Source organism: Ostrinia nubilalis, chromosome 2 (genome assembly GCF_963855985.1).
Source record: "Ostrinia nubilalis chromosome 2, ilOstNubi1.1, whole genome shotgun sequence".
Classification (NCBI taxonomy): domain Eukaryota; kingdom Metazoa; phylum Arthropoda; class Insecta; order Lepidoptera; family Crambidae; genus Ostrinia; species Ostrinia nubilalis.
The window spans coordinates 4,603,682-4,627,652 of NC_087089.1; the positions used below are offsets into that span (position 1 = coordinate 4,603,682).

The following is a 23,971-nucleotide window of genomic DNA, read 5'->3' on the forward strand; positions in this document are numbered from 1 at the left end:
GAGTCGTCCGGCACCGTCTTACGCCACCTTAACCTTAGTAAATCAAGGAGTAAAATTTTAGCGAATTAAAAATTAAATTTTCCAAAACTTTGTAAACACTAGAATTTGGATATAGCTCGCGGAGGCCCGTCGAGGGTTGTCGGGCGGGGCGGCCCGCTCCGGGAGGGACGTCCAAACGGCTGAGCAACGAGAGTCGTTTTACACGGTGGGTATAAAAAGTAGTGATGGTCAACTCAAGTAAGTAACTCGAGTTAACTCGAGTTGGGCGTAACTCGAACCCACTCGAGTTGAATTCTCTCAGACTCGAGTTCGTATCATAAACCGAATGGATCCGACATGGACCGAAGATTGCCGATCATTTGAGTGTTGAGATTGAGACTATGTTCATTTGAAGTTAACTTTAAACTGCCGGTTATTGTTGTAGATTTTTGTGTTTTATGTTCTGTTTTTTAAAAATGCCAAGTGATAATAAATATAAATATTTTTTTAAATAAAAATTCAAGCCAAAAATCCATGAATAAATTATTATATTTCAAACAATAATTTTTTCTTTCTTACTTTAGTTAATATGATTCTCCCAATACATTATAAATGATATGTTTTTAAATGTTTATACGAATCTGAGGGAATAAACTGGTAAAAGTAAGAAAAAAACTGACTTGTCCATCCAGTTAACTCGAGTTACGTGGATTTTAACTCGGGTTAAATCGAGTTTTGTTTTTCCCGAGTTGGCCCATCACTAATAAAAAGTGCGCGTGCGGGGGGTCAGAGGGAGTGCGCGGGCGCGGGGTGCGGGCCGGCGCGCGCGCGCACGTCCCGCTGGGAGCGCGCGCGGCCGCGCCGCTAGCACCAGTCGTCCTCGTCGGAGTCGGAGTGGCGCGCGCGCGGCTTGTACCCGTTGGGCAGCCGCGGCGCGCCGCCGGCGGGCGAAGGGAGCGCGCGCGAGCCGCCGCCGCGGCCCAGCGCCAGCGCCGCCTCGTAACTCAGCGGCGCCTCGTACGCGCGGGCCCCGCCCCCGCCCCCGCCCCCGCGCTCCAGGTCGTAGCCTCGTCCGCGTCTGCGAAACCCAAATTAGTGGTGTATGATTAGTCCGCGTCAACAGAATTCGAAAAAAACTCTTGCAAAGACAAAGACGTGACGTCATAACTAGGCGGTAGTTTATAGGAAGGAATCCAAGAATGTGATCATCCGAACATATTCCTTTCGTACAAACAAAGTACTAAAACGTGACGTCATAACTAGGCGTTAGTATACGAGAATATCTAAAGATATGATTTGCGTTTGATGCAAACTAAATCGACGTGACGTAAAATTTTGTGGGTCGTTAACTAGAGCGTTTAGAGAATGCCCTGAAATTTGATTTCAAATTCTTATATTTCGGGTAGTGTCAACGAAGTACCTGATTCTTTCACCAATATTTACTATCGTGAGTTCATTTACCAAACCAAAATATGTCTTCCCATTATGCATGTTATCTCCTACCTCGGACATAAACGTATCTTTCTGAAACAGCTAGGTATCTAGAAATCGCTGAAAACTTGTTTATTCAGTCTGATGGATTTTTTATCGTATCTTATTCACAAGATTTCCAAAGTCTTGACACGGTCGATAGTAGAGCCACGGGTGATACCTAGTTGACACTTACTTGCATAAGATACTGTAGGCAAACAGAGCTGAAAGTTTTGTATTAATTAACTTAATAACTAAAAAAGTTAAATATCTTACACAAAGGGTAAATAAATCCATGATTTTCATTTTCATCACAAGTAAGTACTTCAGCAAGAAAGATTACTCCTGTTAGTTTTTCCTCTGAGATTTTGTAGTGCCTTTGATATATTAACCTCTTTAGCCATCCATTTGTCCAAACAAAAAAGAGCTTTGTTTTTTTCAATTAAGTAGTATAAATCTGTAGTAATCAAATCCAATAAATCAACGACTTACCTCTCTCTAGATCTATAATCTCGGTGTATCAGTCTTTCAACTTCTCGGCCATACTCATACTCATCATGTACAGGCTCTACGGGTTCTCTCACCGTATGCCTCAATGATAACTGAAATAGAACAAAAAATAAATAAGTTTTCAGAAGAATAGAATTTGACCAAGCTCAAATGCCGAAGCCTGACCGTGGGCCAAGCGTGAGAATAGGAGTAGTACTCAATGGGGATATAATTTGTTTAGTCTCAATCTTGGAATCAAATGTTTTCAATGTTTGGAACGGAACAAGTTAATTTAGTCAGTAACAGATATTTAACAGCTAGTTACAGGTGAAATCAATCTTAGACCACTGAAATTGAAGAATGTCTATACAACTGCCAATGTGGTATCACGTAATTAAATGACCTCTTGTAGCTTTGCATGGAATAACCTTGAAAATAAATTATTTTGGAAGGAAGTCGTCGTAGTTGACTACGAGCTACGATGCTACAGAAGATGTGTAGCATCGTAGCTCGTAGTGAACTACGACGCAACGCAATCAAGTTGCGGCTACGTGCTACGTTTTTTCTGCGTAGTTGCTACGAGCAAAGTATTTTTTTGCGAAATGAATCTTCGGTTTAGGTTCCGAATTGAGAGAACTGGACGTAATCGCGTCATTTTCATTTAACGGTTGTTGTAATTAAATGCGGGTTTACACTAAACTCACGTGTGATGGGCTGTGGCTGATTCTTGTGAACGGCGGCTGCGGCTTGACCTGTAGCGTGGACGGTTTAGTGGGCGTGGGAGGCAGCTGCCGGCCGCGGCCGCGGCGCGTGCCCTCGCGCTCGTACGAGCGGTCGCGCCATTCCCGCCATTCCCGTTCCCGCTCCCGTTCCCGGTCGCCACCTATCGGTGCCCAAACTGATCTTTGAATCATTTGCTAGTTCCATTCGCGGAAATTAGCTCTCAAACGCGAGAGAACTATTCTGGAAAAGCTTTGAAAAGGGTTTCAAGACGATCGTCATAATGATACCTTCAAAAAAGCTTTCCCAGACAAGTGTCTATTGATTCCGCGGTTCTGATTGTCGCTTGGTTACCGATTTATTTGAAAATAAGAAACATCGAATGATCAAAAGTAAAACAATAAAATCAACAGGGTTGTGATGGAACTATACAAATTAATGTAAGTTGAACAGATGTGCAAACAATTTTCTCATTGTTGACTCACCGCGCTCATTCTCTTACAATCTTCGCGTACATTGAACATCTAACATAGCCATGGGCAGCAAAGGGTCTCAAGATTTTGTTCATAAACAAGAAATATAATTTTGTCAGTCAAGAGATTTCAGACCCTTTGCTTTACAATTGTAACTTAATTTGAAAATTTAAACGTATTCACATTGTATGCCCTAACCTCAATCGTGTGGTAATGACCGCCTATATTCAAATGTATTATTGAACTTTAAATGTTTGAAAGTGGATGTTTGAATGCTTATGAGTAATGTTAGGGAAGAGTAAGAACTGAAAGTCATTCTCATGTTTGTAATTTAAAGTACGTGTTCAGAACTGTCCAGGTGACGTTCAGTGCCTTCTCTTATACTTAGGAACTGTTATCCGCGGCTTATTTAGAACTGTGAGTGGCCCGTAGTGTAGTGGCGAGGGGATCTCACCGTAGGTGTGGTGTGGCGGGCTGGGCGATCGCGAGGGCTGGCTCAGGCTGGTTGTGGGGTGCGGCGCCCTCCACTCCTTCCCTGCTGTCAGGAATACCTTCATGTACCTTCCACCACGCTAAACCCTAAGCCCGTCGTACTACCGACCTTATTTCCTACCCACAAAGGTGACTCTAAAAGTTTTGGGTGTCTGTTAACGTGGTTAAGTACGGGTTGTATGGACACGGAATGGGGCAAACGGGACTGGGTATCGAACTCGGTTTGGAAAGTGTGTCCAGTGACTACATTGTATGAACATAATTTAGCTAACCCAATAGAACATTTTGATACAGTAATAAGTCTAATTGTTCGATTACAATATTATGTCGATTTTATATGGCTACCGCTGTCTACTGCAGAAAATATAGAAATTAAAATATAGTCAAATCATCAAGCTTTTGCATGCTGCATGATATTTTAAGTGAGATTGTTTAAGTGCATGCGCGGCACCCCTGTTTCTGAGGAGCCCATGAATAAAGCGATTAAATATGTGCAAATAAGAGCAAAACCGTTTTCAAATGGGCATCATATTTTAGCATGCAGCAGGCAAATTCATTTATCTCGTTGTAAAACGTGAATTTCATTAATTACACATTGTAGAGGCCAATTAATTCCAATTTCATTTCAATAGCATTTGCAATTTGGTATCAAATGCCAATATGTTATTCGCTTATATCTAAAATGTGTGGCCTGATGGTATAATTATTATGACATTACTAACAATTTCAAACATGAGCATTATTACGTATGTATGATGAGCAGTTTAAATCATAGCTAAGTAGCTACTAGGTATAATGTTACAAAACTAGCTTTGTGAAAATGTTTAGTATGGCTAGGATTTACAATCTATTTATCTAAATCACGAGCCTCAGTTATTATTATAGCTTAACTGATTGGCTTTCGCTGTATCTTAAAACTACATCTACGAAACATGAGTATCTACAACTACTTGTAAGCTAGACTTCCCATCTTCTCACAAAACTTTCAGAGTACCTTCATGAGAAGAAAAATGTTTGCAAAACTGTTTAGAATTCTCTGAATTCAAGCTAAATAAAACAGTAGGTATGTTGACGGTTGATGTTACGGTAAGAATATAACTACAGGACTAAAATAATATAATAATGGTTAGAGGCAAATAGCTCATAAGGAAGCTTAACAAATTCGAACGTGATATCATTTAATGGTTTAAGAACACGGTCAAACACGGTTATGTTTGAGTTTGCATTAGCATTAAGCCAGTGAATGGTAAATCTGAATTCTTTTCATACAAATGAATGCTAGATGATGCCATTATTATCGAATTCGCTATTTACATAGATGATCTAGGTATGGGTCTAGGGTTTTGTCAGATTTACATTTCACTTTAGACTTACTTGCTTCTGTTCAAAATGTTATTTAATTGTTCGTAATATTTGGTATAGCTAAGTAATGGGATAAAAGGTGCACCTACCATGTGGGTGATAGTGGTGTGGCGCACGGTGCGTTCGCCCGTGCCTTTGATGTTCATGCTTAACTATCTCGACGACGTTGCTGACGGTGTCGGAGAAACCGATATCGTGATGGTAACCTCCGTAGTGCCCTCGTCGTCTCGGACTTGGCGTTCGTCTGAACAATAAAGCATACACTTTAACACGTTTAAATATTTCCCTAAACAATACCACCGTCACCATGCATGTTAGGGTACATGCAACATTAGACAACACATTTATAGGTAGGTAGAAACTGGAAAGATAGGGTCCAAGTCAGCTGTTAACTGTTGATTAGAAAAATGGTTAGTACAAGGTAGGGTTACGGTTGTAATAACGCGTGCATGGTGAACATACCATTTTTCACTACCAATACTTTGAGATCAATCTCTTCTTCGATGACACTACAAAACAAAATAAAAAGGAAATAACAAAACCAAATGATAATGCGAACAAAGGTAAAATAACGTGATTTATTGTTACCTTAAACTAGAAGATCTTCCATGGTGACCATTTTGGTATGTATGAGCTGCTTGTAACCGCCCATCGTCCAAGGACTCCATGGACGCATGTTGCGATCCTTGCAGCTCCAATACCTACAAGTATATCGTGTTAATATTCCCATCATTGGCCTTGCTTTGGACTTTTCATTTACAGAATTGATAAACAATGTTTATTACTGTCCCATATTTACAAAATTTTGAGGACATAACACATGCACACAAGTGAATGCTACTTTAAATTGCAATTCATGCAACAAATCGTGCCAGTGCCATATAGTAACATTTAAGGGTGTTTTACTTACCCAAACGTCATTGCTATCTACATCGCAGATATTATAATAACATGCTTTATTTGATTTACCTCGGCATGCAAGTTTTATGTTGTTGTATAAATATTGTTTTGGTGTCATGTTAGATATTATGACTGGAGGTATGTTGGTATGTCAATGTATTGATTGTGATGGTGCTATGTCTAAGTATTTAAGAAAGAAGAATGTTAGGAAACCACCCATATAACATTAATCCGAATAGCATTCACTAATCATATCTCGAGATATCAATTAGTACACAAAAATCTAACATTTTGTTCTACGAGTTAAAAATCAAACCTAATTTACTGAAATCGTTTACCTAAACATCAACAACCATCTGTAAACTTCAAAATATTTACCATTAATATGTTACAGCACAATCAAATTAAACACTAAAGAGCCTAAGGCCCTAAAATACGTTAAACCACATTAGTTACCTATTAATATCATTTAGAATCTAATGTTAACAACGAATAATATCAATAGCCTATGTTGTGTTATTCTCAAAACACTCAAACAAAGCTCTGAACATAAAATGTACAACATCGACTATATCTATGACAGATGTAAATGCATCGATGTGGCTTTTCTAAAGGAACACCCATTTAGCCATACATTAACAACATTTGGACCCTCAACATCACGTATTTGTATCGTAAAGTGTTTTCCAATTGCATTCTATTCATCTTAAAATGGAATCTACAGAATTTTGCTTGGTTGTCTAGTGATATTGGTGGTAACATCGATTGCACTTGACAATAGCTAGTATCGGAGCGTCTGACTGACAAGGGAGTACGACATTTAGGATCGACTCAACTTCACCCTATCAAAAGGTATTCACCTTTTTGTTGTTCCTGTAACAAAAGAAAATCATTGTTAGTCATTGATCAGAGTATTGTAAGTTTTCTTGCTGGTCTAGGCTACATTGTCATTTAAATGACATCAATTTCTCAAGATTACGGTTTTATACTGGATCATCTCGCTTAACATTTTATATTTAAATTGAAAATGTTTTCCTCTTCAGTCACAGAATAACTAACAGTTCTAAGTTAAATTATAATCATGTGATTATCCTTTTAACCTTGTTAAAACAAGTCTTCACTTTTCATTTTATGGAACTAATAATAGCGAAGTATTTGTACTCACTTGAGTGATTTTCTGGTGTTTCTGCGGGCGAGGTTCGCTAGCGTGTGTGGGTCTTCTGGGTGTCCTTCAGTAGCGCCGATGGGAGGACCCTCATGGCTGAGGGAGCCGGCGCGCGACCCGGGCCCCAGTCCCGCCGCCACGTCCATTAGGCAGTTAAACAACGACGCCTTCTGCACCACGCACGAGGTCACCCACCCATACTCGCGATGCGCACGCTCATGTCACACACAGGCCCGTAAGGACCAACTAACGGCTAAAGCCTACATGAGTTTGCGCAAACATCCCACACATCATGTCCATGCTGGAGTTCTCTGTGTTTGTGTGTGTTTGTAAAGTGTCAGAAATCCAACCGATGGACACAATAAAAGCAAGGATGTATCAGTGTTGTTATAGTGAATATGAATGCGGCTATCTGAGAAAATAATACTGTCACAAATTAGTTGTAGCATGTCAGTGGCGGATATGTTCACGTCGTACATGTTGGTAGAACCTTAATGTATTCAGATATGTATAAGAGCTGTAAATTACAAAGCATTTTTATAAAGTTTAAAAACAAGTGCTATTTAATAAAATTCATGTGCAAGACTGAAGCCAGAGGCAAGTCATCTCGTTAGCGTCATCACCGTAGTGCGTTCACTTCCAAAGGCACAGGATTATAATATGTTCTCCAGCATGCGCAGATTTGCGAATAAAAATTTCATTTTGTAAATTGTTATGCTATATTACAATAATAATTACAAGAAAGGCAAATAAGAGCGTAGCAAGAAAGCATTCTGATATTATTTTATTATCTGGCCACTAAAATGGTATTTTTATTGAGCCAAAATGTACCTAATCAAAACCAAATATGAAAGACACAATAAGTTAAGCCAAAGAACAAACAAAATCACTGTTATTTCGTAGAAGAAAACCATGTCAGAAAAATTCATGCACAATCCTAAAACAGTATGAATATGGTAAAATATCGTAAAAGAAAATTCGATGCATAGTGTTGCTAGGGTATCGCTAAAGACAGCGAGCGAGTAATGTAAAATCGGACGACACAATTGGGAAGACAAACAAATCTACGATAAGGACAAACTTCTAACACTACAGACAAATTATCAACTTCTCAATACAGACACACTTGTCTAAGTACTATTTTGCAACTATAGGATAGGTCACTATATTGTGGTTTACGAAGCCCTGACGGTCACTTGATTGACAAAAGTGTGCAAGACGCGCACAAGTTTGCCTAAGCTAATAAAACATCAAGTGCGTCATTATCAACTAAAACTAATTCTCTGTTATTATCATCTAAACTACTTGGTTTAATTTGATCAATTTAAGAAAGTTTCTTTAATTGACCATCATGTCATTCTTTCGGTCATCGCGATTTATTTATCATTCTTTATTTAATATTAAGTTTATTCAAACACGATGCGAGAAGAATTTTATGATAAAACAAAAAATATCTAGAACAGTGCAAGTAAAAAGTAGTCAAAGTTCGATCCGTAAAATATTATAATACTACCGGCTGAATGGCCGTAGGGCTATTCTCGTTGAATGCCTGAAAAGTAAACCACCAATGTAGACGACTCGTTAAGAGTCGAATTGACTAAAGTGACTCTGTATTGTTGTTATTGGTAATCCATATCACTGAGCCAATCTGTCTCTTTGACGACAACGTTTAAAAACGTGAGAATTTAGAATGTTAGATAGATCGTCAATGAACACAACAATACATCCACAGATAGACAACACAACCAACTCTATTTACTAACTATGATGTTTCAAATTGTAATCTAGTGTGGGGGTAAATTATAAGGGGCCATCAACAAACACTACTTTAAACGTGTAGTTATTACCTACCCACATAATAAGTAGTTACATTTGGCTCAAAATTACAGGTATTTTACGTACGAGTATATACATTAGGCAAAAGCCACACGGATTTACTCTGGCTTCATTGATATACTACATAGGTTTTCATAAGAAATTTTGCTTGTAACTTAAAATGTACAGTCAGTGCAGGGGATAGAAGGTAATCACTTACCGGAACGCCCTGTGGTGCGGTTTGGCCAAACCTAGTAGATCTCCAGCTCTCTAAAATGAGCAATCCCGCGTAGATCTTTCCTACGGTCAATTTCCCTGCATTGAGTACGTCGTTTCGAGGCACCAACAAGTCTAACATCTTCTTTGCTTGGAGTGGCCATATTTGTGTTATCGTTTCTCTTAGTTCTGCATCTGCTTGGTCCATTTCTTCGGCTGAAATGCAATGTTAAACAATTTAGTTACTCTCATTTGTCATTTGTTATACTTTTTTAATTATATTTTAATTAATCTTACCTGATCTCATCTTGATGTTCAGGTTTTCCCGAATTAAGGCAAATAGTGTTGTTGTAAAATTAACTTTCCCCTCTTCATCTAGCGGCATATTCATTCTAATTAATTTCTTATACGCTAGTCTATTTGGACACTTATTACCAAACCCCAGAGGTGGATCCATATTTTTCAACATATCGTACATTTCTGTATAATGAATCTTCCCCCTGGAATCAAATAAATCATGCTTTAATACCCAAAACTTTGTAGGTGCATAGATGGAATTATTTAACATAAATAAAACGTAGATACAACAACGATAAAATTACAAATAATGTTTGCAATCATTACTTACGTGGCGTTTGGGTCATATTCTGCCCATATTCTAACAAATTCATCAAGATGATGCGCGCCGAGAATGGACGAGTCTCTTGTTAGATAGTCGAAGTTATCCATAATGACGGCAACAAACAAGTTCAACATCTGGAAGTAATAGAAATTGTTGAAATTAAAATATTAAATGGATATTGGAAAGAAGAACGAACCCCAGTTTTGGGCACAAGATAACTAGATAACGAAGGTCGAAACAATCATAAATAGAAATGGCAATAATTTCCATTTAAGATAGAGTTTACTGAAGATATACCTCGATTAGATTTATAACAAGACAACATAGAAACGTTACCTAATAAAGATTTTATAAAGCATAAGAATTCAAATACTCACAAGAAAAGAACAGAAGAAGATGAAGGAAACGAAGTAGGCGTAGGCGAGCGTGCTCCCGCAGACCTCGTTGGACTTGGAGCCCTGCGGGTCCGGGGTCTTGGCGCACTTGGTGGGCTTCAGGCATGCCAGCATGATGTTGGGCCACGACTCGCCCGTCGCGCATCTAAACATAAAGTGGCTCACAGCGAATGGCTTCACATTCATAAAAATCAAAATTTCAAAATTAGCGCATGCACGAAGTTTGGAATTATTTGTTTTTTTTTTATCATCGTAGATATTGATGCGATTTTCATCATCTTTGATAAGTTTACCTTCAATTTCAATAACATTTATTCTACGTGACAGAACCAAACCGTGATTTGCATGCTGTGATAGCATTCTAACTCATAAAGCACTATTCAGCATAATCATTTTATTACTCAAAGATTCTTCATCAGATACTTCACTAATGTGGTGGGCAAAATAAATTACTACATTAGGATCAAAATTCGTTGAACAAAAAGTTTAAAATATGCTTACCTGAACAGTAGCATGAGTGCTTGAATGAAGCTTTGAAAATTGTTGTGTCTGTTCAAATCTGACTCGGATGATAACTCTATATTGCCAAACACCTGTGTTCAAGCAGATACAACACAGAAAGTCAGCATTGTGTGCAGTTCATACGTGTCACCTAAACATCCTAAGCTCATCGCCCCAATGCATGTTGCACACTATTCTACCTCAATTATGTGACTAAACAACTAGGGTTAAGAAGCAAATTTTCGACTCATTATAAGATACAAACTTATACGACTTTTCAAGGGATAACCAATATAAATCAACGTTTACTTCTAAGGTTCGACTAAGGCTACTTTGTAATCTTGTGATGATACTGTTACTTTTGGTGATATTGTTTTTATGCTTGATGATAAAAGTGTAGGTACACATGTAGAATTTATATTTGAGACAGATTTTCGGCTGTGACCGCATGATTCAAGTACCAAGATGCAATACCCGACCAGGTTGTGCCATGCGTTCTATTCTCTCGCGTTTGCGCCCTATGCTTGTGGCTACGCCGCCGCAGCGGACTTGTGAGTCAGGGTCGGTATTACTACGCGTACTTCTCACCGAAATAGTAGCAAGATAGCCCCCACGAAAGATCGGAAGTTGTTATGCCTGTTCACGGCACTGTCTGGATCGTATTGGATGTTTCCAAATACCTGCCATTAGAAACATATCAGTGCCTGTACCATTTGATTATTAATCACACAATTATTGATGGAAAAGCCATTTTCCATCACCCATTTGCTCGAGAAACAGGTAAATATTTTGATGAATTTGATATAGATGTGTTGATGATATTTAATTTGATGTTTGTGTGATTATCAGATGTGGCAAAAAAGGCAGGACATAATTATGAGACATTCGCAAGATAGAGTCAATACTAAAACCAGGAATCTAGAGAAGGAATAAGTTGAGTAGTCTAAAACATCCCCCAAATTTCGAGAACCCATTATTGAACTAAGATCTAAAATTATTGCAAATTAAAGTGTTATGACGGGAGAAAACAAAACAGACCTGCATCCCGATGATGGCATAGATGAAGAATAGCATCGCGATGAGAAGGCACACGTAGGGTAAGGCTTTAAAACTCTGCACGAATGTCCAGAGCAGTATCCGAATGGTGTACCCCTGTCTAAGCAGCTTGATCAGTCGCGCGGCTCGGAACAGGCGGAGGAAACCGACGTTGAACGTGTTTTCCTAAAAATAGTTAGGATGTTATTAGTCAAATCTGTGGTAAAGTGGATCTTTATGAGAAACTTTTCAGTGAAGTCTTATTAATTTAGCTTGTGCCGTCGCGGGTAGACTAACTGGATCTCATTTACTTCTTATTACTCGTGGTCTTAAGTCCGTATAAAATGCTCAATCACAGTCATAGATTCTGTACTGCGATTGGTTGAAATAATTATATTCACAAATCAAACCCTCGATTTATTCTTAAACTGAATCGAATTTTAATCTTCGTTCTGTAATATTATTATGCTTCTTACTTTTTATTTTGATTGCGTTCCTAGACTACAAGTTCCTACAGAACTTGCAGTTTTCCTTCGACAACGGCACAAGCTAATAATTTAATCAAATCAAAATTCAAATTACAATAAAATCCTGCAGATTTCTACAAAAACTCTTGCATAGCCACACATTTGGTAAAACAGTTACAATACTTAATACTTTTTAGCACCATTACATAAGCTTTGTAGACTTAACTAGATAAACTTTAGTATAGCTAAAATACGTCTTTAGGTATATTCTAATGAAATATAATAGTAATAAAATACCTAGGTACGAATATCAGTATTATTATACTAAATTATAAAGTCGAAACCAATAATTGAAATATTTAGAAAAAAAAACAATATGAAGTATGAGTAAGTACGAAATGAAAAAGTCAAAGAATAATTTGGTCTGTTCTACTGTATTGTAAATCTATCTAGAATTTGAGACCACACTTTAATCAACGATTTTTAATAACACTCAACCTAAATCGCTAGCAACAAGTACCGAATTTCTGGACATGTTAACAACGACATTAAAAACTTTGTCATAATATCTAAACAACCCCAAAACAAATAGGGAATTCCCTAGCAAACAATAAAATTTACACCACTACGAGAATCTAGAAAACCCTAATATCTAAAAAAATCTAAAACTACATTAGTTATTATTATAAATATGTACACATTGTCTAAATTCAATTATCGTCCAGTTACAAGTCTAATTTTCCTAGCAATCAAATATTGAATTCGTTACCTGCTGACAGGATATGTCAGCACAGTTTTCAGCAAGGTCAGTCTGCAATCAGGATATACCCATGTTCATAATGTCAAAGAAAACGCCAGCGGGGAAACAGTCATAGAAGTAACACGGGTGAAAAATAAATAAAAATAATTGTCACCTCACCAGGAGCACACGCAAACACGCATCTTACAAACACAATAGAAAAAACAACTAGAAAAGTTTAGATAAACACTTACTCGTATAAGTCGCTAATTAAGAATAGCATTATTTTCAGGCACGTAACTGTTCACAGTGAAGTTTAATTGTGATTAACTATTTCAGTTGCTTATTCGACAAATACCGCAACAATTATTGAATGAAGTGTTCTTTACTACATATATTATTATAGTTGCCTATAGTGACTTTTCAACTATTTATCATTTTTGTTCAACACGAAAGTGCTGAATCCATATTTCCTTATTTAGTCAATATTTAGATGGCAACGAGTCATTTGCAATATACACATTATTGTAAATACAAATAATCACGAATGCTTTTGGTGAGGTTGCAACATTAGAGGAACAGGAAGTAAATGTAAAAATATGACGAATACTCACGCCAAACTCCATAATGAGGGCGTCAATTATACTTCCAATGACCGTTATGAAATCAAATGTATTCCACGGATCTTTGAAAAAATTCTGGAATAAAAATATGAATTAGTTGTCGAATATGTACAATGTCTAATATATCAAATTTCATTATTGCAAATCAAAAAATTGTATACAAATGTACACTTTCTATTTTAATACTCTTTAATTTATGAGGAATCATTGAATCAGGATAGGAATCAGGATATTTCTCTCAAAAATTCAAATCTATTCAAATATCAAAAAATATCTGGCTTATGAATCTATAAACTTTAATGCTATAAAAACTATTCACCTATTTCATATTCAAAACAAAGCGTTATTTCATAAACTTCCTATGAAATGATTTCTAGTGTTTAATATATTCAAGTCCATATTGAATATTATAAGCTAATAAATCTAAGTTAAAATTGGTAAAAAATGAAAGTGTATCGTATGTACTGAAAGCAAACATAACAATCCCTCAAAATAAAATATTACTAATAATAATTATTGTGAACGTGTAATTATCAAAAATAAGCAAAAATAGAAAATTCTGTCTTTGATAATTTGAAATTACTTTGAGCGGATGAAAGTTTGCATTGACGGCACATACAAAAAATGAATGAAGGCAGTGCGAGTTCATCATAGTGACGAACCGCATTTACTAAAATAACTCAAATTAAAATTTATTTATCGATATTCAAAATATTTAACGTGTTCATCCTTACCGTACATCCGAAGGCAATCAGCTTCAAAACGGTCTCGAGAAAGAAGAAGAACGTAAAGACGAGGTTCATGAATATTAACGGGTCCATGAGTTCTGGTGGAGCCTCGTGGAACTACCACAAAACCAATACCAATTTGTTTAGCCTTAATGTTAAATATTACAAATTTTATGAAAACTAAATGCCAGATGTCAATCTTTAATGTGAACTAAAGAATGCTATTGTCATAAAATTCTACTTGTACTTGCAAAAAAACTACTCTAGCATTTAGCTTTGTTTAATCTAAAAAAATCAAATCCTATCAATTTCTAATATGTATACAGACAACTTATTTATTTATATCATTTATCATGTAACGATGAGTGTAGCGGCCTGTGTGTGTGTCTTGTTCATTGTCTCCGTTATGAGCCCAGATAACATTTGTGTGATCATGTATATTCGTTCAGTGGCAACAAGTGCACGTGCTGCATGCATAAGATTCACAAACATGCATTGGATCACGACAATTAGTTAATCATCCAATTTTTCAGGTTAAGAAGGAAGTTCACTTACCTTATTGCGCTTAGATAGCCTGCTGCATAAGACAACTTACCTTGAATCTCCTCACAACATCACTTTGATAGCTGTCTTTAACATAGTGCAATGAAAAAGGAAGTAGATTATTCATTATAGGCGTGAAATATACAGGTGCTACATGCAGCGGGAGTAAAAAGCCATGCTTAACAATTATTCGCAAATAAATTCATATTATCAACAACAATATAAGAGAGAAATCAGTATCGGATACTTGGGAAGGGATGATATTTACTCGACTGGAAATATTCCCATACAGTCATGTAAATAGACAAAATAATCATGTTAGTAACAGAAAGAGTACATTTGTACCTAAATACACATTTGGTATTCGCTGTTGAACACTGTAGTGTCAGTTCAAACTGTGTTTGTGTACTTACTTTGACACCGTAAGCGATGATTTTCAACACCGTTTCCACAGAAAACATTCCAGTAAACCCCATATTCGAATACTTGAGGACATCCGCGTAGACGTCATTTTGATTATAGTACTGCCATTTTGAGATGATGTGCCAGGCGTATTGGATAAACCCATGGCAATGAAAATACATATTTGTTATTTCATACATAGGTATCGAAAATAAGAAAGTATTGTTGTGATGTAAAGAATGGATTTGTATAGAAATGATGTGGGTTCGTAGATCAGTTCAGTGCTAACATTCTGAATACAATTAGCTCTTACGATTTAAAGGAGTTATAGAAGAAAAGGATAGTGACATTGGACTCGGTAAGGGGATTAGTGCTAAACCGTACAGAAGGAAAAAATAAAAACAGACAGGGACACAGTGAAATGAAGATTTTTGCCAATATTTGAGAGCACAGTAATAATTTTCCCAGTACAAATAGATATAAGAAAGTATGGGCTATTGGTTAGGTACGACTTGAAGAATAACAAACTGGTACATTAGATACTTAAAGTTTTAGGTATCAAATTACTAGGCTTTACAATTTGGAATCCCAATAAAAACACAAAGCAGCTATTAGCCACCAATAGACACGCCTGGCAGTAGGCCATTCCACCAAGCATGCAGATTGTTCACATAAAGACGATTAAGATTAGATCTTAAATAAGGTCATGCAACACGAACAACATAGATGGCCCATGCTACAACAACCTAACTGGTCTCGGAGATGTAGTGCATTCTCAAGCACGAATAACCGAGTAAAATTTTGGTGTTTCTTGTGCCGTAAATGTGTAGGAAGGATAGGTATACCGTGCAGTAAACACTGATACACAATCACATGTAATGAATAACAGCAAGCAAGGACTCACGAAAGGATTACTCAACAAAACACAGGATTAAATAAATAGTTCGGCGGTACACTTGACGGGATAGGCTCTGTTGTTGTACGCATTCCGATGTGATGTATGACGCCGAATGTTGTTTGTGTTAGTGTTTAATGTGTGTGTGTTGATGTTGCGTCATAGGCAGTACTAATGTTTGCCAATTTGTTGTTGTAAATGACCACATGATTAACATTAGTATAAGTCTGACTCTCATTTCAGTAACATAAATGTGTTTTAATTACTACTAGATTTAGGATAGGGCTAAGTGCTTACACATAAAATACACATACGACAGAATAACGTCCCTACATTGTACTTATATTGGCCAAGGTAGAGAGAGATTCAGTGGATTGGACCAAATATTTCGCACGTAGGTTTACACTCTCTAGTGAAGATCGGTGCAAGCTTTCGTGTCGGAGACCCTTCCACTAATCTAGGTCGTCTCTTCGTGCCCTGTGATTTAGGCTAACTCTCTCAGCAACTACCTCAAATTCTACTTTCCACATTTATGGTGCTTCATTTGTTTTGTATGTATGTTCTCTGTTACTTTGAAAGGAGTGTCGTCAATTGTTTCACTGTTCTAACCTATCGAGATAAACTAGAAATCTTATAGTTAACATTATTCTAACACATAAACGATATTTAAATACATACCTTCATCATGAGCAACAATGTGTTGAGTACGATGAGAGTCATGATGAAGTACTCGAAAGGCGTAGAGACAACTATTCTCCACACTTTGTACTTAAAACTCGCTCTTTTGCTTGGCATATACCTCTCGAGAGGTCGGGCTTCTATCGTGAAGTCTATACATGATTTCTGTGGACAAACATTAATGGTTGGCTTCCAGTTCTATAAACTGAAATTATTATTTACTCTTTATTATTAATATTCACCTGATTCTTATCAATTTCACCGTCTTGCAGTTCAGCTTCACCCTGCTCTTGAAATGTGATAATAATCAGAGCTACGAATATGTTAACAAAGAAGAATGGAAACACCACAAAGTAAACGATATAAAATATGGACATTTCTATTCGAAAATTTTGTATGGGTCCCCTGTCTTCGTACGTGGCGGCCATTGAGTTTTGTAACACTCTGAAAAGAGAAAAATAATTGATTAAAGTATAAACAAAGTGACAAATAAACGTTGATTGACATTTACTAATTTCGCAGTCAGCAAAACAAAAGAGCATCTACATAATTTAACGGGCAGCTGCGATTAATTAAAAATACTGAACTCAAAATAAGGACAAATTCTGGCATGTAAGAAAAAGTAACCACACATTGACATAAGAGCTGATCAGAAAAAGTCAAAATTTGAAAAAGGAATTATTCATCAGCAACGCGGTGTTAACCCATTGGCTACATTAACCTACGAGGAGTGATTCTTTAATATTTTTTTCTTTTTTCTTTTTTCGGTAATGAGTAAGAGTCAAACTACTCACTGTGGCCACCCCTCGCCCGTCTGCACCGCGAACAGCGTTAGCATCGCGGACGCGACATTGTCGTAGTGGAAGCTCTGCGTCATCCACTGGCGCGGGCACACGCGCGGCAGTAGGCTGTTCTGATCGTACAAGAAATACGACCCTCTGCGGATGGAGATAAGGATTAGAATTGTGATTAAGCTTAGTCAGTGAAAGGTAAAACAAAAGAAAACAATAAAGAAGAAATACAATGACAGGTTCATTATTTAAAGAGAAATGGAATTACACTCATTTCTTTGGAAAACTACACCATCAATTGTTATTTTAGAAAAGTACTAAAATTACGGGTTTATAGATAAAAGAAGTTACAGAGACAGTAAATTAAATAAGAATAGGTTGTAATAAAAAGTTATACTCACTGGCAGTCTTCAAATGTATTCTTACTGATATCGTTGCAGTGAAAAAATTTACCATTAAAAAGTTGAACTGCAATTACAGCGAATATGAATTGAAACAATATGTACACAATGAGAATGTTGATGACATTTTTCAAAGAGTTCACAACACAGTCAAACACTGCTTTTAACTTTGGAACACGTTTTATAGTTTTCAATGGTCTGAGCACTCTTAACACTCTTAACGATTTTATTGTGGACAAGTTTTGTCCCGCCCCCTTTTTGACACCTCTGTAACAAAGAAAAAGACAATATTAAAATACGTTCCAAACTGTTTATCACACTAAATATTTCTTAATAATAAAACGTAAAATGTTAGAAAAACAAGACGCATCAATTGGGCTAAAAAGAAAGCTGAGATTAAACAACACCTTATTCGTCTAGCAACCTTTTCAGTCAATTCCTCTATGTTTTCAGTCATCAATTTTGCACTGTGGCTTACACGACCGAAATATTTTTAGGCGTTGCTCGGCGGTGTTAAGTATAGCTTTACCAGCGATAAGTTTAACGAAGAATTTGAAAGAAAGAAGAATCCGAACTCACCCGATCTCGAAACCGAAGCTGACGAGGGCACAGATGACGACCGTGGCGTCCATAATGTTCCACAGATCGCGCAGGTACGCGCCGGGGTGGAACAGTATGCCCAGGTCGACTATCTTCAACAGCATCTCCACGGTGAACACGCCCGTGAACGCGTAGTCGAACCAGTTTAGCACTTTGTTCCTGGAAAAGAACAAATAGTTAAGTAACCTATATTTTGGACGATTAGCTTTGGAGGTGTGACTTGGAAACCGACGACAGAAGGCTAACGCAGATAGGTTGAAGCAAAGGCATTCACTTTAAGCATTTTGCATTAAGGATTGTAGTCATGTCCATGATATCGGCATTTTTTGCTTGTTAGAGGGACTAAACATACTGTTGTTTGTAATCATAGATTGATATAGGTTAGCCAAATGCTGACGGCATCCAATTCATACCTTAACAGAACCAAAAAATGTCTTACCGCTCACTCCCTTCAAAGACTGGGTCTTCAGCTGCTAAAGCCGCAGAACTCAAGCATATAACTATCATAATAAAAAAATCAAAATATCTTAAATTTACAACCCAGTGTGCGCCTCGCCTAATTCTGTAACAAACAAAACGAACAGTAGTAAATATTCTCGATGAAAATCAAGTCTTCTTAAACCTAAACATTAGTTGTAGCCGAAAGCAGTAAAGTCATATCAACAACAGTTAACTTACGGATTAGTAGGTGACAAAATAAACATGGACGAATATGGCAGCATTGGTTTTGGTCCATCTGGTATCTCCTCCTCGTCTTCTTTTTTGGCCTCTTCTTTCTTTTTCTGGAATATTACACAAATCCTTACAATGATCGGAAATGTTATAGTCTGATAGAAGTATCTGCTGCTTTACTTCTGGCTTTTACATATTGCTTTAATGAGTAAGTACTAGCAAGATTTATTAGCTTTGTAGTTAAAATTCTACTGCTAAAAGTAGCGGTTTTAATAAAACTTATGTTTGACTATCAATGTCTAATTCTTGTTATAAAATGTAGCAATGAGCTAATATACTTTTCTATTATAATTAGGCAGCATTTTTACTTTATCCAAACTATTTTGTCTTAACACAATATTTTTATCTAAATTGTTACATATTGAACACAAATTAAGTCTCTTTTGTAAATGAAAACCATAAAAATTACCTTAATATTCAAATACATAAGCTAACTACTTTGCTTAAGTTCAAAACATGCGTAAAAAAATACAATTAAAATCAATGGTATTGAAGTATTCCAATGAACTCATATTAAATTTTAAGCCAAAGAAAACAAATTTTGAAATTAATACACCTAGAAAATTTTTGTGAATGACTTTTCCTAGCGATATTTTTAGTTCAGAGAAATTAATATAAAAATTTTGATTTCTATTGACCACATTTAGCCAGCTAGGTAGATATAAATGTTGAATTAAAATAACACCTATTGTACATTCTGCCCACAAAAGCGACATTGAGCCGTCATGATACTGCCACAGTTAAAATATTGTTGATTTTCGCAAGCATGATGAGTAGAAAATTCAGTATGAGAAGAACATTCTCAAAAGAAATTATGGCGTGCAAGAGACGTGCAATGACCAGGAATGGAGAAATGAAAAAGATGACAGAGGATTAAATGAAAAAACATCAACAATATTTTAACCGGCTGACATGAATGCATACGATGAAGCGAGCTTAGCATCACGGCCATACGGCGTTACCTTCCTACTCGCCGGCGAAGAGGGACTTAAGTCTACTCGAGGTGGAGTCCCATCCACCGCATGTAACGCACCCATCTCTTTCTCCAATTCCTAATTAGCCGAAACAGAGGTTGTCGTATGAAATAGAAATTTCGATACACCTAAATAGTTCCAATCTTCCATACAACAACCGCTCGATAGTAAATGCTCGTGGAAGAGTGGTTGAACATGCTATGGTATTGATATCGTGATTCTATCAACTAAAGTTCAAAGCATCAGAGAATGAATTTAACATTCTAATGTACAGCGTGATGGACGTTTCGAAGCAGACTTACTTGTTGTTGCTTCTCTTTGTCCTCCTCGACTTGTTCCTCTTCTGCCGCTGTCAATTCCTGGAAAGACAAATGCAACATTTACACGAGAAGCGGCGTCAGATTTACAAGTGAGCGTAGACGTTGACACACAACATCGTCTTGCAATTTCTGCGCTTGAACACTTAGCCTATTTTGATGATCTTTGAAACATAGATGCTACTACTCTTATAGTGTTTACAGACGGATCATCCAGAGCAACACCGAGTTACGTTGTATTGGCACTTACTTGGGCGTTAGCCAAGTTGTCGACAGCGATGGCAAGGAACACGTTTAGCAGGGTATAGTTGCCAAACAACACCAGGATGACGAAGTACAGAGAGTAAAGCATGCCCCTCTGTATCCCGCCCTGAGACTTGATGCCGTCATACATCACTTCGTTCCAATCTTCTCCTGTTAGGATCTGAAATACAGATAGAAAGTTTTAAATACAGATTCTAATTTTAACCAACTTTTTAAAACTTTTGAACTAGTACTTGATGATTTCAGAGAGACAGAGAGTAAAATGAGGCTGATTAATAAATAAATAAATTAATAATAAATAAATATTTGGACAATTTCACACAGCGCCAGCTAGCCCCAAAGTAAGCAACTTAATGCTTGTGTTATGGGTGCTAGCTTAACGGATATACTACTTATATACTTTTTTTTTTGATTGATGATGATACTTTGAAGGCAGTGATATAGAAGAATATCACATCATCGTAAGACGCGGTCAATTAAACTCTATCGATACTTTTCAAGAAAAGAGGCTAAATTAATAATGGTATCAAAAAGGATAGTCACCTGGAAGACAGTAAGCAACGCAATGGGGAAAGTGTTGAAGTTGGTAGGTGGCGTGCCGTCTTCGAAGTTGAACTGCCCTCCGAACAGCTGCATGCCGAGCAGGGCGAAGATAAGGATGAACAGGAAGAGAAGGAACAGCAGAGAGATGATGGATCTCATCGAGTTCAGGAGAGATATCACTAGGTTTCGGAGTGATGACCAGTATTTTGTGACCTGAAATATAAATGTTTTGTTTTTGAGATCTGCAAGTTTACTCCCAGATTATTATGTGTCACTTTTCAATGATTTTGCTACATAAGATTCCCCTATTTTAAAGTTAATACCTACCTAGATAATAGTTACAAGTATTAGACAAGTTAAAGATCTATATTAAAATTTTATTCACAAATCACAAAAATCAACATAAAACCTATTATCTCGAGCCTAATATTTGCACGATCTACAAGTATGTAGCTCGTGTCGATAGCTCGTGTAAATAATAAGACAGATAAAACTGTAATTATTAAGGGAGCATTTATTTCTTACACTAGATTTTACCCGCAACATTACGTTTATCAAGTAAACTTGTAAAAATATCATAAACAAGTATCAAAAAGCAGCTAATTAATAATTTACCTTAAATATTCTCAACAGTCTTAAAGCTCTAAGGACAGAGAGGCCAAAGGAGCCCCCCTTAACCTCCGACCAGACCACTTCGAAGATGGAGCCCGAGATGACCACGCAGTCGAACCGGTTGAACGAGGACTCGAAGTATATCCGCGGTCCCAACGCGTACATCTTCACCCACATCTCCATCATGAACAAACCCAAGAACACAAATTCGGCGTAATCTGAAACAAATGACGGTGAGTTATACTTTTTGACACTTTATATCTGGCAATTAGTTGGATTAACATGTTTTGATATTTGAAATGTTTGATTTCTTATTACTATCTAAAAGATTGCGAATGGGGAGTCGCCTGAAGGGTGTGTGTTTTACAACTTCATGTAGTTTAGTTATGTCTCACGGAAAATTTATACGTTTATCGTTTTTAAATTCGTAAAATTATTTCTATTCTACATTTCTATCACTATACTTACATAAAAACGATGTTAGCCACTTAGGTTGCTTATAGTGCTCAACAGCGACACATATCGTATTGAAGAACACCAAGACGATGACGAACCAATAAAACCACTGGGTTTTCACTGTGTGTCGGATCCAAAACCGGAACCTTTTCTCGGCGCGCCAGAAGTCCGCGCATTTGCCCACAGATCTCGACTTGCTTTTCAGAAAACCTGTCGTAAACAAAAACGTATTAGTAAAACATATTTCTCAAGAACCAAAAGCTGTTGATCTAACAAACGTCACTCGAGTTCGTGAAATCAACAGCAACTATTACTAAAGGGAACATTCAGCTAATGTTACTAGCATATACGCACATATAGCTTACTTATCAGCACTTTTAGCTTTCGGGACATAATAAGCTGGATGTTGGAGGTTCATGTTAGAACGCGTAATTGGACAGGACTTAGAGCGGTGTCGGAATACGATCGAGGTCGCTACTCGACACTAGAGCCGTATAAATTTCTAACGACCCTCCCTGGGGGCAGTTGTTCTGTTATCCCTAGTTTTTTCAGTCACGCTTTAAGGTAACCTTAAAGTAGGTTAAAGCGATTTTTATTTTATATTCAACGCGGGGGAAGAAGGTGGAAGAGAAGTAAGAATAGCAAGAGTTTTAGAAGATAGTTTAGTTAGACGCCCGAACGTTTAAAAAGTAATTAATAGTTTAATACAGCACAGTTTTTATAATAAAATTAACAAGTTATGAGTTTTAATTCTTTAGGCTTGGGATATTGATATAAATGTGACGCTTTTTTGTTCAAATACGTAAATATATAAACGTACGGACGTTATAGTCGGGTTGGAAAAAGGAGTAACTATGCCTAAATCTATGACTATACTAGTTCTCAACTACAAAGAAGATGAAAAGGAATATTCTACCAGCATCACGCTTGATCCCATACCTTGCTTTTTCTTTGGAACTGTAAACAACCAACACACAAATAGAGTACGAATACTTAATGGAAGTGGATGAAAACGAGTGTATAGGTTTACAAGAGAACACAACATTAACATGCAACATTCATTAAATTCTTTTGATTATCGATATCAATTTGTACTAAAACAGATATATTGCATTAATTAACCACGATTTGAAAATTTACATCACAACGTGGAAAGAGAAATGAAAAGTTTAAATATTTAAAACCATCAAACTCCTTAAAGGTTTGTAAAATCAAATATAAATCAACATGCTGCTAATAAAACACATGCTTTCGCAATTAATGTAGCTATAGTCTAAAATAAATATTAACGAACACAACGGGGCGATAAAAATGAAAAGATTAATCGTAAAAACATTAACACTCAACACGACGGGGACAAACATGAATTGAACAAGAGGTTCGATGTACTAACCGTCATCCCCACAGTCTTCGTCTTGCTCTTCTTCTTCTGTGTCTGTGCTTTTACTTTTGCCTAAGTTTTTTAACTTTTTCTTAGCTGCTGCTCTTCTCCGAGCTGTTGGCATAAAATTTATGTTTGAATATTTTCAAAAGCTTTATCGTATTTCCCATTAGTGTTGTCTTTCGACCGGG

The 23,971-nt window shown here is 36.9% G+C and overlaps 1 protein-coding gene across 4 annotated transcripts in view; it reads right to left on the bottom strand.

Moving 5' to 3' along the window:
• Positions 1-843: 843 nt before the first annotated feature.
• LOC135080376 (voltage-dependent calcium channel type A subunit alpha-1) overlaps positions 844-23,971 on the bottom strand; it is a 32,098-nt gene continuing 8,970 nt past the window's right edge. The window contains exons 8-38 of one of the 4 annotated variants that reach the window (XM_063975024.1): positions 23,793-23,894; positions 23,339-23,356; positions 22,412-22,609; positions 21,947-22,161; positions 21,332-21,544; positions 20,775-20,948; positions 20,510-20,566; positions 20,196-20,285; positions 19,180-19,283; positions 18,941-19,063; positions 18,481-18,660; positions 17,902-18,168; positions 17,504-17,647; positions 16,952-17,153; positions 16,710-16,874; positions 15,148-15,258; positions 13,455-13,538; positions 11,638-11,820; positions 10,600-10,691; positions 10,081-10,243; positions 9,710-9,837; positions 9,379-9,581; positions 9,086-9,297; positions 7,051-7,220; positions 6,746-6,758; positions 5,574-5,686; positions 5,075-5,229; positions 3,586-3,666; positions 2,643-2,836; positions 1,942-2,051; positions 844-1,057 (exon numbers count right to left, since the gene is read on the bottom strand). In XM_063975024.1, the coding sequence (XP_063831094.1) occupies positions 844-1,057; positions 1,942-2,051; positions 2,643-2,836; positions 3,586-3,666; positions 5,075-5,229; positions 5,574-5,686; positions 6,746-6,758; positions 7,051-7,220; positions 9,086-9,297; positions 9,379-9,581; positions 9,710-9,837; positions 10,081-10,243; positions 10,600-10,691; positions 11,638-11,820; positions 13,455-13,538; positions 15,148-15,258; positions 16,710-16,874; positions 16,952-17,153; positions 17,504-17,647; positions 17,902-18,168; positions 18,481-18,660; positions 18,941-19,063; positions 19,180-19,283; positions 20,196-20,285; positions 20,510-20,566; positions 20,775-20,948; positions 21,332-21,544; positions 21,947-22,161; positions 22,412-22,609; positions 23,339-23,356; positions 23,793-23,894 (4,478 nt within the window). Of the gene's footprint in view, positions 1,058-1,941; positions 2,052-2,642; positions 2,837-3,585; positions 3,667-5,074; positions 5,230-5,573; positions 5,687-6,745; positions 6,759-7,050; positions 7,221-8,563; positions 8,600-9,085; positions 9,298-9,378; positions 9,582-9,709; positions 9,838-10,080; positions 10,244-10,599; positions 10,692-11,637; positions 11,821-12,870; positions 12,913-13,454; positions 13,539-15,147; positions 15,259-16,709; positions 16,875-16,951; positions 17,154-17,503; positions 17,648-17,901; positions 18,169-18,480; positions 18,661-18,940; positions 19,064-19,179; positions 19,284-20,195; positions 20,286-20,509; positions 20,567-20,774; positions 20,949-21,331; positions 21,545-21,946; positions 22,162-22,411; positions 22,610-23,338; positions 23,357-23,792; positions 23,895-23,971 lie in introns of all 4 variants that reach the window. The other 3 variants (XM_063975029.1, XM_063975036.1, XM_063975043.1) reach the window with 3 other exon arrangements.